At 36.6% G+C, this 11,247-nt stretch overlaps 2 protein-coding genes and 1 pseudogene across 2 annotated transcripts; all 3 read right to left on the bottom strand.

The window, feature by feature from the left end:
• Positions 1-591: 591 nt before the first annotated feature.
• On the bottom strand, positions 592-1,728 carry LOC130504539 (uncharacterized; annotated as a pseudogene).
• Positions 1,729-2,149: 421 nt separating this feature from the next.
• LOC108830894 (zinc finger CCCH domain-containing protein 29) lies at positions 2,150-3,994 on the bottom strand. Its single transcript, XM_056999157.1, is given in 3 exon segments — positions 2,150-2,925; positions 2,928-2,962; positions 2,964-3,994. Coding segments are annotated over 3 exon segments (1,563 nt in total). The 5' UTR covers positions 3,815-3,994; the 3' UTR covers positions 2,150-2,248.
• Positions 3,995-6,726: 2,732 nt separating this feature from the next.
• On the bottom strand, positions 6,727-10,535 carry LOC108834119 (protein SMAX1-LIKE 8). Its single transcript, XM_056999158.1, has 3 exons — positions 9,241-10,535; positions 8,324-8,513; positions 6,727-8,177 (listed from the first exon to the last, which is right to left on the bottom strand). Exons 1-3 carry the CDS (start codon positions 10,428-10,430, stop codon positions 6,924-6,926), a joined length of 2,634 nt encoding a protein of 877 aa, XP_056855138.1. The 5' UTR covers positions 10,431-10,535; the 3' UTR covers positions 6,727-6,923.
• Between the last annotated feature and the right edge of the window lie 712 nt (positions 10,536-11,247).

The following is an 11,247-nucleotide window of genomic DNA, read 5'->3' on the forward strand; positions in this document are numbered from 1 at the left end:
ATAGTCGCAGGACCCGGTCAAAGGGGAGCTGTTACAAACCCCTCAAATCACGGAGGGGATCTCGGGAACCAGTTGGCTACGATCAAGCGGGACCTGAAGCTATTTAAAGAGAAAGCAAATCAAGAAAGAAGATCCGATCCAACTCATATTTTCACTCAACATTCACCAAAACATTCTTATGATAATACTCTTGTAATCTTTATATTCATCGTGAGATACATCTTCTTGTAACCATCCCATTTTCTATTATATCAATACAAATCGAAGTTCATTCATCAAGTTCTTACGGGATTCAGCCCGCGATAATCTTTCCCTAACCTTTCCTAAACATAAAACCTGATCTAAATCTAGGTGTGAGTTTAATCCCTCACAAGGCCCATAAGAAAAAGCAATGAAGTCTCACGGGGTGTATTGAATTGAGGATTTTAATAGTTTGATTGGATTTGAGAAAAACTGGAGTTTGAAGAGATGTGAACTAAAATCTCATTTATATGGGTGAGATTTACAAAAATAAAAAAAGATTTTGGTGAGATTTTATCTTAAATTTCAGAGTGCTTTAGATCATTTGATATTACTAATCTATTTGTTCAATTATTTAAGAACGTGATATTCAAATGGTTGCTCGTATATTATTCTTTCTGCATCATCTATCACACCGACAAAGTCATTATCATTTGTCTTCTCGCTTTCTTCAAATTGATAGGCCTGTTAGAATCACTCAGTCCCACTGCATTCTGTCCAGTTGCAGTGTTTTGTTATCGTCTTTATCTCTTCAGAATCACATTCACATATGGATACACATTCAATACTTCGTCATCTGCTCTGTTTTTCTTTTCGTTTCAGAGTTCCACCCAAAACCAGATCTGCAACAATAAAAACTGCAAAGCTTTGGTACTAAACTTCAAGATCTTCATCCTATTTTATAGTGGCCATAGGTTTTTGTAGATCCAAGTTGTTGTTGTAGAATTGTTAGTATTCTGGATTCCACCATCAATTTGTTGAATTTACCATTGGCATCACAAAAACCTTGATTGATGGCTTCCACTAGTAACATCAATAACAACTTGTGCACATGTTCAAACCATGAATAGTATTGACATTTACCTTTTATGTCTTTAGGATCTCACATTTTTTAGAAGGCAACTAGTCATATAACACCATAGAGATTAAAAAAAAAAACTTAACTAACTAATCTATAGTCTTTATAACAAATAGTGAATTGTCAAGTTCTAAATTAACCGGGAAAGACTCAAACTCATAGACAAACATCATTCAGATTCATGACAAGTACACAAAATAATGAAACTAGTCTGAAACAAAAGTAAACTGAAAAGAATACTCACTTTGATAAATAAAAGAGTGATTGATGCACGTATCCTATCCTCAGTTTTGCAAGCCTCTCCCCACCCCCATGTTACTGATCTTATACACATAGATATACACATAATATACCTATCTAATCCTAATAAAAAAAAAACGTAAACAAAAAGAAGCTTATCATATTTTTTTTTTGTAAAGAACAGCCCATAAAGCTTTTGAAAGTTAAAGCAACGTGTTCTTCGAGAAGTCCTTCTTCTCTGTTCAATCAAAACACATATTCGATCTACTACTTTAGCTTGCATATTTGGAGCAGTACTCTCACAGAATACTTCCTAAAGCTTTTGAGAGTTGAAGCAACGTGTTTCGAGAACCATGATAAGGAATCGACGAAGGTAGCAGAAGCTTCATCGTCACTGTCGTGCTTGCGAGAAAGCAAAAGTGCGGAGACGTTGTCGAAGTTCAGGTCAACATAGAGGTATAGAGAGAAATTTTGTGGTGTAGACATTGGTTTGTGAGAGATTGTGGTGGAGTCGTAGCACTTGAAATATGGATCATCGATTTCTTTGGCCAAATTTTTATATTGCTTCTGGGTTTTGTCAAATAACAGGTATAGAGGTGTGATTTGTATTACACTAGTTTTGACTAAAAATCATAGATTTCGTTGCTTCAAATCCTTTTGTTAGATTTTTTGTTTCAGAATAGTTTGTCTTTCAATAACAGTAGATTTGATTTAGTTTTTGTAAATTGTTAATTGAATAACAGTAAATTGTAAGTGATTTGTGATGATTTTAGATAAATGTTATATTCAATAACACAAGATTTGAGAAAAAAAATAGAAATCATTAGTTGAATAACAGGGGATTTTAAAACAAAACCAAAACACTCTAAAATCAACAATTCAATACACCCCCCTCAGTCTTTCTACTTCTTATGCCACAATCTGCTGCTTCTCATGGTCTATGTACATTTGCTCTGCCCACAACGGCAGCTTAAACGTGTTCCCTACCCGCTCATTCAACCCAAAGGCTCTCTCTGGCGCACTGTCTTTCACCAAAGAGTTCACCCATGACACATCTGGCTCATCACTGTAGTCTCTAACAGGACGCGACACATTGTTGTTGTTTCCATGAATGCCAAAGGAGGCGCTTCTCCTCATCTTGTTCAGCTCCTCCCTTTGCATTCCCCACTCAAGCTTCCCATTTGGTGATCCCCACTCCGAGACAACATTCGAAGTAGCTACCGGAGCTGGCTTGAAACTCAAACTGCGTCTAGCAAACGCTGAGGATCTCGCGTTCATCACCGCAGCTGCCATAGCTGCTGAAGACTCGAACCCGTGGTTCCTGCTTGGAGATTGATGTTGCATCACAGAAGAAGAAGAATCATAAGAACCACGAAGCCTTAGCTCCATCTTAATATCCTTATCTCTAGCACTCAAACTAGACTTCAATCTACTACCGCTAAGCTGCAACGGTGGTGGTGTAAGACTATTAACTCTGTTCTGCCATAAACAATCGTTTCTTGGAGACAAAGTAACACCATTATCACCCATTGGCTGTGAAACCATTGCTGATCCAGTTGAAGCGTTAACAGCTCTCAACTCTTCCTCCTATGAGCAAAGAAACAAACCTTCCTTGCGCAGCCGTGTCCTATACTGAGCAGGGTGAAGCCAAGACTCGAAAACACCGTGCGCGTACTCGCAAGAATCTCCTTTAGGACAAGACCCTTTACGAAACTCAGGACAAGGGACACAAGTGTAAGGATACTTCCTCGGATCTCTCCTCCTGGCGTTCTCACCAGGGTGAACAAAAGGACACTCGGTCCAGTCGTGAGAGTAAGCCCTAGAACATGGCTTGACCTTGAAGCTAAACATCCTAAACTCGTCGGTCACGTAAACACCTTCGTTGATATCGGGAAGGGATGCATCGGCTGGATACTTAGTCACAACACTCTTCACCACTTCCTCCTCTTCTAAACTAATTCCGGTTCACAAAATCTCAACCGCTTTTCTAGTTTGGTTAGGTATAAACCGAGAAGCACGAACCAATAGGTCAACCGGTTTATTCCCCTTAGCGTCAAGGCAGTTAGGTGAAGCAGAGGCATCAAGCAAGATCTTGATGACTTGGACGACAGAGACAGAACAGCCAGAAACAGCACAGTGAAGAGCAGTGAGTTTCTCCTCGTCGCTTGAAACTCTGTTCACGTCGGATCTTCTTCCTGTGGAGATTATGTAACTTAGAACTTGGATGCTTCCGTACATAGCAGCAACCATGAGAGGTGTTCTTTCTTGGAAACCAATCTTCTTGGACCCGACCCGTTTGCAGTACCACAAGCCCGGTTCATTGATATCTACCGAGTTCTCTTCGGTTTGTCTCTTGAACGATTGAAGATCGTCGCAGGCTGCGGATTCAAGAAGATAAATGGTGGCGTCAACACCTTCTTCTAACTTGGCCCTCACGGTTCTTGAAGAGCAGAGGTTTCTCTCGGAGCCGCACATCTCTTCTGTGAGAAGAAGATATAACTTTGCAGGGTTAAAGAAGAAGTAGAAGAAGGGTTTGTGTTTCTAAAGAAGAAGGATTAATAGGGAGAGATGTAAAGGCTCCTTTTATAAGAAAGCTTCGTTGCGAAGAAGAAGAAGAAGAGAGGACGTTGCCCTCTTTCTTTCGTCTACCTTTCTTAGTCTCCTTTATTTGTATTATGTTTTTGTTTCTTCTACTCGTCATCATGGAAATGGTTTAGGTCAAAAGTCAAAACTGGGCAACTTTTAAAAGGTAAGGATGTCGCTGTTTCGCTGTTTTGCTGACTGTTTTCATATTTGTTTAGTCTTTTGCATAAATATTACTATTATATTATTCTCTCCTATCTCATTGATTTTTTTCTTTTTTTTTGATCAAACTCATTGATTTTTTCAAAATGTGTTTTTTTTATAATGAGCAAAAGCAAGTTTCTTGAGGGGAATAAACAACACCCATTCAACTTTTTTTAATAACAAAAGTCTCATCCGGAAGTATTAATTCTTTTAGCTAATTAGACCATCTCCAATGTATTTCCTTATTTTTTTCTCTATAATAGAGGAACTTTATCATAGAGATGTGTTCTTCTCCAATCTATTTCTCTAATTCTTACTCTAAAAAGGAATATTCTTAAAAGGTTTTTTATTATCTTACACCTAAGACCTTTTATTTATAAATGTAGAAAATTCATCCAATCATGTAATTTTTTAATTTTCATAAAATTACAATATTATTTAACTAAAAAAATTATTACAAAAAGCTATCATGTATAATAAAATAAAATAAAGTAGACATTACCTAACCATAATACTATATTTTCACATAAATAATTTGTTAATGCATTTCGAAGTGAGAAATAAATATTGATTAATATTTATGTTGAATTTAAAGATTTTTATTAATATGCTAAAGATATGTAAATTTTTTAATAGTTAAATTTTAGTTTTAGTTTCAGTTAAATAAAACGTTAAATCTCATTTGTTAATTTTTTCAATTTTGAATAAATTAATAGTATTTTTATTTATGATTATTTATAATTGTGAAAGTTTAAAAATTATTATGTAAACTAAAAATGTGTTATTATATGTAAAAAGAATTATATTATCTATAAACATGTATTTTAATTATAATCACAAAAAGTTAAAAGACCATTTTGCAAATAAAAAAGTATACTTCTATTATAGAGGAATGCTCTTTTTCTCCTAAATATAGAGGTAAAAATAGCAAATCTCTATTTTAAGAAAAGAAATAGAGATGGGTTGGATTAGATTTTACTCTATTATAGAGTGTAGAGGCAAATATAGCATAGGTTGGAGATGTTCTTAGATAACGGGACCTTTGGATAACATCTTTTATTGGGCTAAATTGTAGTTCATGTACCTGTTTTGTTTTCCTAAACAAGTCTTGATTTTGTATGTTATACTTAGGGCTGGGCAAAAAATCCGAACCCGAAAAACCGAACCGAACCCGATCCGAAAAAGTAGCACCGAACCCGAACCGAAATTGATTAAATATCCGAACGGGTTCAAAATTTCGGTATTTAAAGAACCGAAACCGAACCCGATCCGAACCGAAATATTTTGGGTACCCGAATGTATCCGAAATAAATTTATATACTTAAATATATACATTATTTTTATATATAATGTATATTTAAATATTAAAAATATATAAGATACCTTTAAGTTTTCCAAAATACTCGGAAAATATATGCAAATAGTCAAAAATAAATATTTAAAATAGCTAAAGTATACTGAAAACACCAAAATAGTTAAATATCTATTGATTTTTTATCCAAATATTTAAAGAAAACTAATTTATATATTAAATTAAGGTATTAATTTATATGTAATATATTATCTTTCTTATAGATTTTGAAAATTTAAAGTATATAATGAATTTTGAAAATTTAAAAACATTTTAAATGGGTTATCCGAACCCGAACCGAGCCCGCAAAGATCCGAACCGAACCCGGACCGAAATTTAGAAATATCCGAATGGGGCTGAAATCTTTGACCCCGAAAATCCGAAACCCGAATGGATTGAACCGAAACCCGAATGGGTACCCGAATGCCCAGCCCTAGTTATACTTAATACATTTCCAAGCTAAATCAATCACTTTGTTTTGATTACGGAAAAGAATAAAAATCTCAAAGAGAATTAACCTAACCCATCCACTAAATTCAGGTGCTCCAGTTAAATATATGTTCCCAATAGTTGTATGTTGGTTACAAAACTTGGAAATTAGTTGAGGTGCAATTACAGTAGTTTTTAATTATATCTGGACAAAATATTTTTAATTTAAAAGACATTCAACTATTTTTTGTCTGACCAGATCCACTGTTATAAGTTTCATCTGTATGACTGTTTTATACTATAAATGCTATAAGTAAGAAACTTTGAAGGTTATTGACAAAACCATACGACAAAAGATACTCTCTACACGAGAAGCCACATCTTATCGGCTTGTTTCAACGATGGTTCAGCACACGTACTGGAAGGAGTTAGGTCTTCTATTTGGAGATTTTTTACTTTAGTTTTCTAAATTAGTTTGTATATAAATATTATTTTTACTGATGATCAATAAATTTAGAATTTTATCAAAAAATAAAATAAAATAAACTTTGAAGAGAACAACTTGGAAAAAAGACTTTGATATGCTTTTTCTTGTCAAAACTTGGTTCTTTACTAATTCTTTACATGTATATATATGGTCAAGTCAACTCATAGTAAACTTTATTATACCGATATGATTTCTTTTGTTATGCCTCCAAAATATTTCCCAAACTCATCAGCAAATTAGATCAGTCACCCAATGGTGTACAATATTTATGACATTGATTTAGGTACTTGGAAGGCTGACCCCTTCGGTTACAATATTTATTTAAAATATATATAAGCAAACATCTCTTAATTTACAGGAAAACTTATACATACAAACAAGGACACGACCCACTCTCACAACTATATATGATATCATCATAACACACATTATACTAGTATAGCAACACAAAAGGACAACAAAACCTATAACTAAACTCTACCATATCTTATACACTTCCCAAAATAAATTTCACAGCTAACCACTTTAACCTACTGAGATTTTACAAGGAACAAGTCCATTTCATCCTCACCCAAAACGTCAAGGTCTCGACCAACCAGTTTTACCACACAACCAGAAGTGATTTCATACCTTTCTTTAACATGCAAGAACACTTGAGCCATTACTTTCTCCATCAACTCTTTGATAATATTTATTCTATTGTCCGAGAAGTAAACAGCCGCTAGTAATCGTTCCATGATCTTAGGGTCAATCTCCAGCAAACAATCTGACCTCACACACTTTGCAAATGTTTCTTTTAATATCTTTTTGATTCTCTCTGCTAATCCTTCGAAGTCAAAAGGCTTAAAAGGAACCTCAATGAGACTGTCGTGTTTCTTTAAATTCACTAACCACAGCTTTGAGTTATCTTCAGTATGGGCTTCGGTTTCTTGCGCCGGAAGGTTCAGATCAAGAACTCCATTAGTTGTTCTGTTCAACCTTTTACCCGTCTCCACAGTTTCTCCCAAACCTAGCTTCCTCTTTTTCTCTGAGCTCTGACAGGACACAGTTTCAATCCGTATCTCCACTTGCCTGCCTTTTACTCTCAAGAGTTGCTCTTCAGAATAAGTGGCTACTGTTCCAGAATCTTCTACTGAAGATGAGGTCATAACAAACGTTGTGTTACCTATACCAACTTCTCTTCCATGCGAATCCATGAACTTTCCAGTTTCAATAGCCTTAGACAAGCTTACCTGCAGCTTCTCATCAGCCTTGTCAATGTTCTCAAGGAACACTACGCAGAAAGGGTTCCTACACATCACTTCAAAGATATGATCCACCATTGTCTTTCCTCTCCGCCGCATCACATCATCACAACCGCTCACTCCATGATCCGCAACACCAAGATCAACGGGCATGAATCTGTGTTCACTTTGATACACAATCTCAGCAAGTACAAGAGACATTCTCCTCTTGCCTACGGTATCTGGCCCAACCAAATTGAGCCAAACATCTCTTCTGGTGCTAGTCTTAGGCGGTTGTGACAATGCGCAGCTGATAACCCTAGCAGCCTCATCTTGCCCTGAAACCCTATTGGTTAATCTTTGGTATATGATCTTGAAGCTCTCTGCGTTGAGATCCCTTGGATTATCCAAACAAGAGGAGGACGCTGATCGACCAAATCTTGTGGTGACCTGACACATCCTCAGATTCAGATCAGTCATGACTGATTTAGCTGAACCGGTTGATGCAGAAGCACTGCTCGTCGACTTATTTCCACAAACTGAGTCCAACACTTCTTTGGTCTGCACTGAGGGAATGTAAAATACACGTGGAAATTAACATAACATAGTGAAATTACGTTCTCAACGGAGGACGCTTGTAGAGCAAGAAACATACTTTGACGGGTGTGGGAGATATGAAAAGTAGGAGAAGAGAAAAGTAGACGGACCTTGGGATCAGATTTTTGGTGTAAATCGGTTATTGTGGTCATCTGCAACCAAGGTGGCAAGGTAGATTGGGTCTGGTCGGATATGGAAGAAACCGGTCCGGTGATTTCCTTGTTAAAACCGGAGAAGGGTAGTTTCAGGTCACAAGGAGTTGAGAAAAATCCACCGAATGGAACAAACGATCCCATCAAACTGTATTTAATTATAACACGTCAAAATCATCGATGAAAATGGTATGTTACATATAAAATTCAAATACACTCATAAAGTAAGTTGGTGAAAAAAAAATATAAGTCAAATGTACATCAGTGCTCTGTTTCTACATTCAAATGACTTATGTTTATATTTACATGCTAAACCATTGTGTTTGTGATTAAATAAATAAATAAAACGTTAAATGCTTCTATTAAACATCATTTTGAAATTGTAAATGCAGCCAATAATTAAACACACAGAAAGAAACAAAGAAAAACCTAACTAGAATATGATTATTATTTTCTAAAAATAAAATGTTTTTTTAATGTTTTCTTTCTCAACAAATATTATGTAAATTATAGAACATCAAAACGGTTGCTTTTGCACTAAGTTAAACAATAGGGTTTACACGTTGTTTTCTTAAATAGTCAATGTCACAAAATATTATTGTTGGTAAACATATTAGTCAAGAATATTAACAATAGGTTATTAGTAAGTCATATACCAGATTAAACTGTTTTGGATTTGACTATTAGCATTTTTTTTTTGATAAAGTAATTTACATGTTTTCGAACTCCATTAGTTTTGTTTTACTAATAATACTCGTGTTAAAAAGAAAAAGTTAAACAAGCGATAGATCTTCAAAACTGTCATTAACGACGCGTTTTGAAGTCATCAAAAGAAGCGATCTGAAACGCGCGCGAAAGAGGAATAACAAAATGACCTGGATTTGTGGTGAGGCGAGCAAGACCTAAGAGTAGTGGTGATGGTGAGTAACTGCAGGTCCCAATCTTTCTCCACGTTCGGAAACTTCCTCACCATCTTCTCATAAACGTCGTTGCTCCCCGTCGCTCCGATCAACCACACTCTCCTCCCGCATCTCCGCAACAACTCCGAAACACGGCTCACGATGTAACTCGCCGCCGCCGACACGTTTCCTTCGCCGTCGGTGAATACCCTCAAGTCCCCGTAGTTCAAGACCAAACCAGGTCCTGAGCCTTGCTCCGCCACTTTCCCTAGATCGCGAAACCTAACGTCGATGAACGTTTTATCGAACTTGACTTTTATTTGGTCGGATAGTTCTGAACCGATGTTAACCGCAGTTAAACAGTCTCTTCGGTTTTCGAGCGAGTTTAAGAAATCGGTTAGTACACCGTAAGCCGATACACCCACAAGCAGCGGATTCCTCCCTTTTTCCCTCGTAAAAACTTCACTGATCCTCCCGTGATCAGAAGAATCTCCGGTTAGTTTCCGGTTTGGAATAGTGAAACCCCATCGAACCGGGTTCAATTCCGGTTCGGTATGATTTCCGGTTACGTTACAAAGGAACAGAGGCTGTTGTTGCTGACCACGAGGAGATGAATAACGGAAGAGGTGAGGGATTGGTCGGATAATAGAGAGCTTTAACTCGGAGCTCTGAAAACCCGCTTCACCGAAAACCCGACTCACAACCGGATCATCCAAGATCGAGAGAATCAGCTGACGAAGCTCCACCTTCACGCAAGAGAGCGAGCTCGGGTTCTGGTTACTCTGAGACATCTCTTGGTACAGTCTGAAACTCTCAGGGAGACGACGCTGGTGAGCTTGAGACCGTTTTATGGCAGCCATGAGAGCGTTCGAGACGGGCGGGTCATCGGACCCCGGCTGTTGATGACCCGATTGGATCCGGTCTAAGGAAACGCTGAGGCAGAGATCTAGAGCTTTGAACTGGAGACGAGGAGAGTAAGCTGAGTTTCGAACACGAGCGCACGCGTCGCGTAAGACGGAGGTTGGTAGAGAGAGTAAAGCGGAGACGGCGTGAAGCGACGTCGTTTGAGAGTGTCCTCGTCGACGCGCCACGTTCACGGCTTCTTCTAGCGCGTAGGATGATTCCGTTGTTAAGCATTGCTTCGCTACGTTCACCGCCGTTGGCATCGCCGGCGATCATATATAAATAACAAAATATAAATTTTTTGGAAAACGGAAATTAAATGCGATTTGTTTTTTACTATTTGAATATTTTTTGGAATTGTAATAAGAAAATGTTAGTGGGGGAAATAAACTAATTTATGGAAGGAGAAGAAGAGAGGATACCACTGTTGGGTTTGAGTGGAACACACAGGTGGGACCCGTAGATAGGAGTACAAAAGTGGGACCCAGACACGAGGGGGTAGGGAAAGTGAGAGTTTGGAATCAAACAGAAACAGGTGGTGACTGGTGGTAGATACTCAGATTCTTGTTGCTTGTCTTTTAGATCATTCTTTATTTATTTATTGTTCAAGTCAAATAATATTTTTTTTTTTTTAAACAAGTCAAATAATATTTTTTCTAGAGCAAAATTTTTGTTTATTATTATTTTTTTCCATACCACATATTAAATATCTACAAAATACACGATAAATATCTCATCATAATCCGTGTTAAAAAAATGTATACTCATAATCCATACGATGTGACTGAGTCAGACGAATTTTAAAATTTGTTTTTAACCTTCTAATTTTTAGTTTATGATTTAGCTTTGCAAAACAAATAAGAAAAAAAAAATGCTAGCTTCAAATTTTTATTGGATTTTTGTATTGACATCTATTGGTTGTTACTCTATTTAACCAAACAGATATAAACTAATATATTCTTACTTCAATTAACAATTAGTGTGTTTAGGTTTACAAAATCAAACACTAAACTAAACTGTAGAAGTAGTTTAATCTGAGTTCATTAAAGTCAGCGGCAGTAGAAGTTCTTTTAATCTTGA

Source organism: Raphanus sativus, unplaced genomic scaffold (assembly GCF_000801105.2).
Source record: "Raphanus sativus cultivar WK10039 unplaced genomic scaffold, ASM80110v3 Scaffold1647, whole genome shotgun sequence".
In the NCBI taxonomy this organism is placed as follows: domain Eukaryota; kingdom Viridiplantae; phylum Streptophyta; class Magnoliopsida; order Brassicales; family Brassicaceae; genus Raphanus; species Raphanus sativus.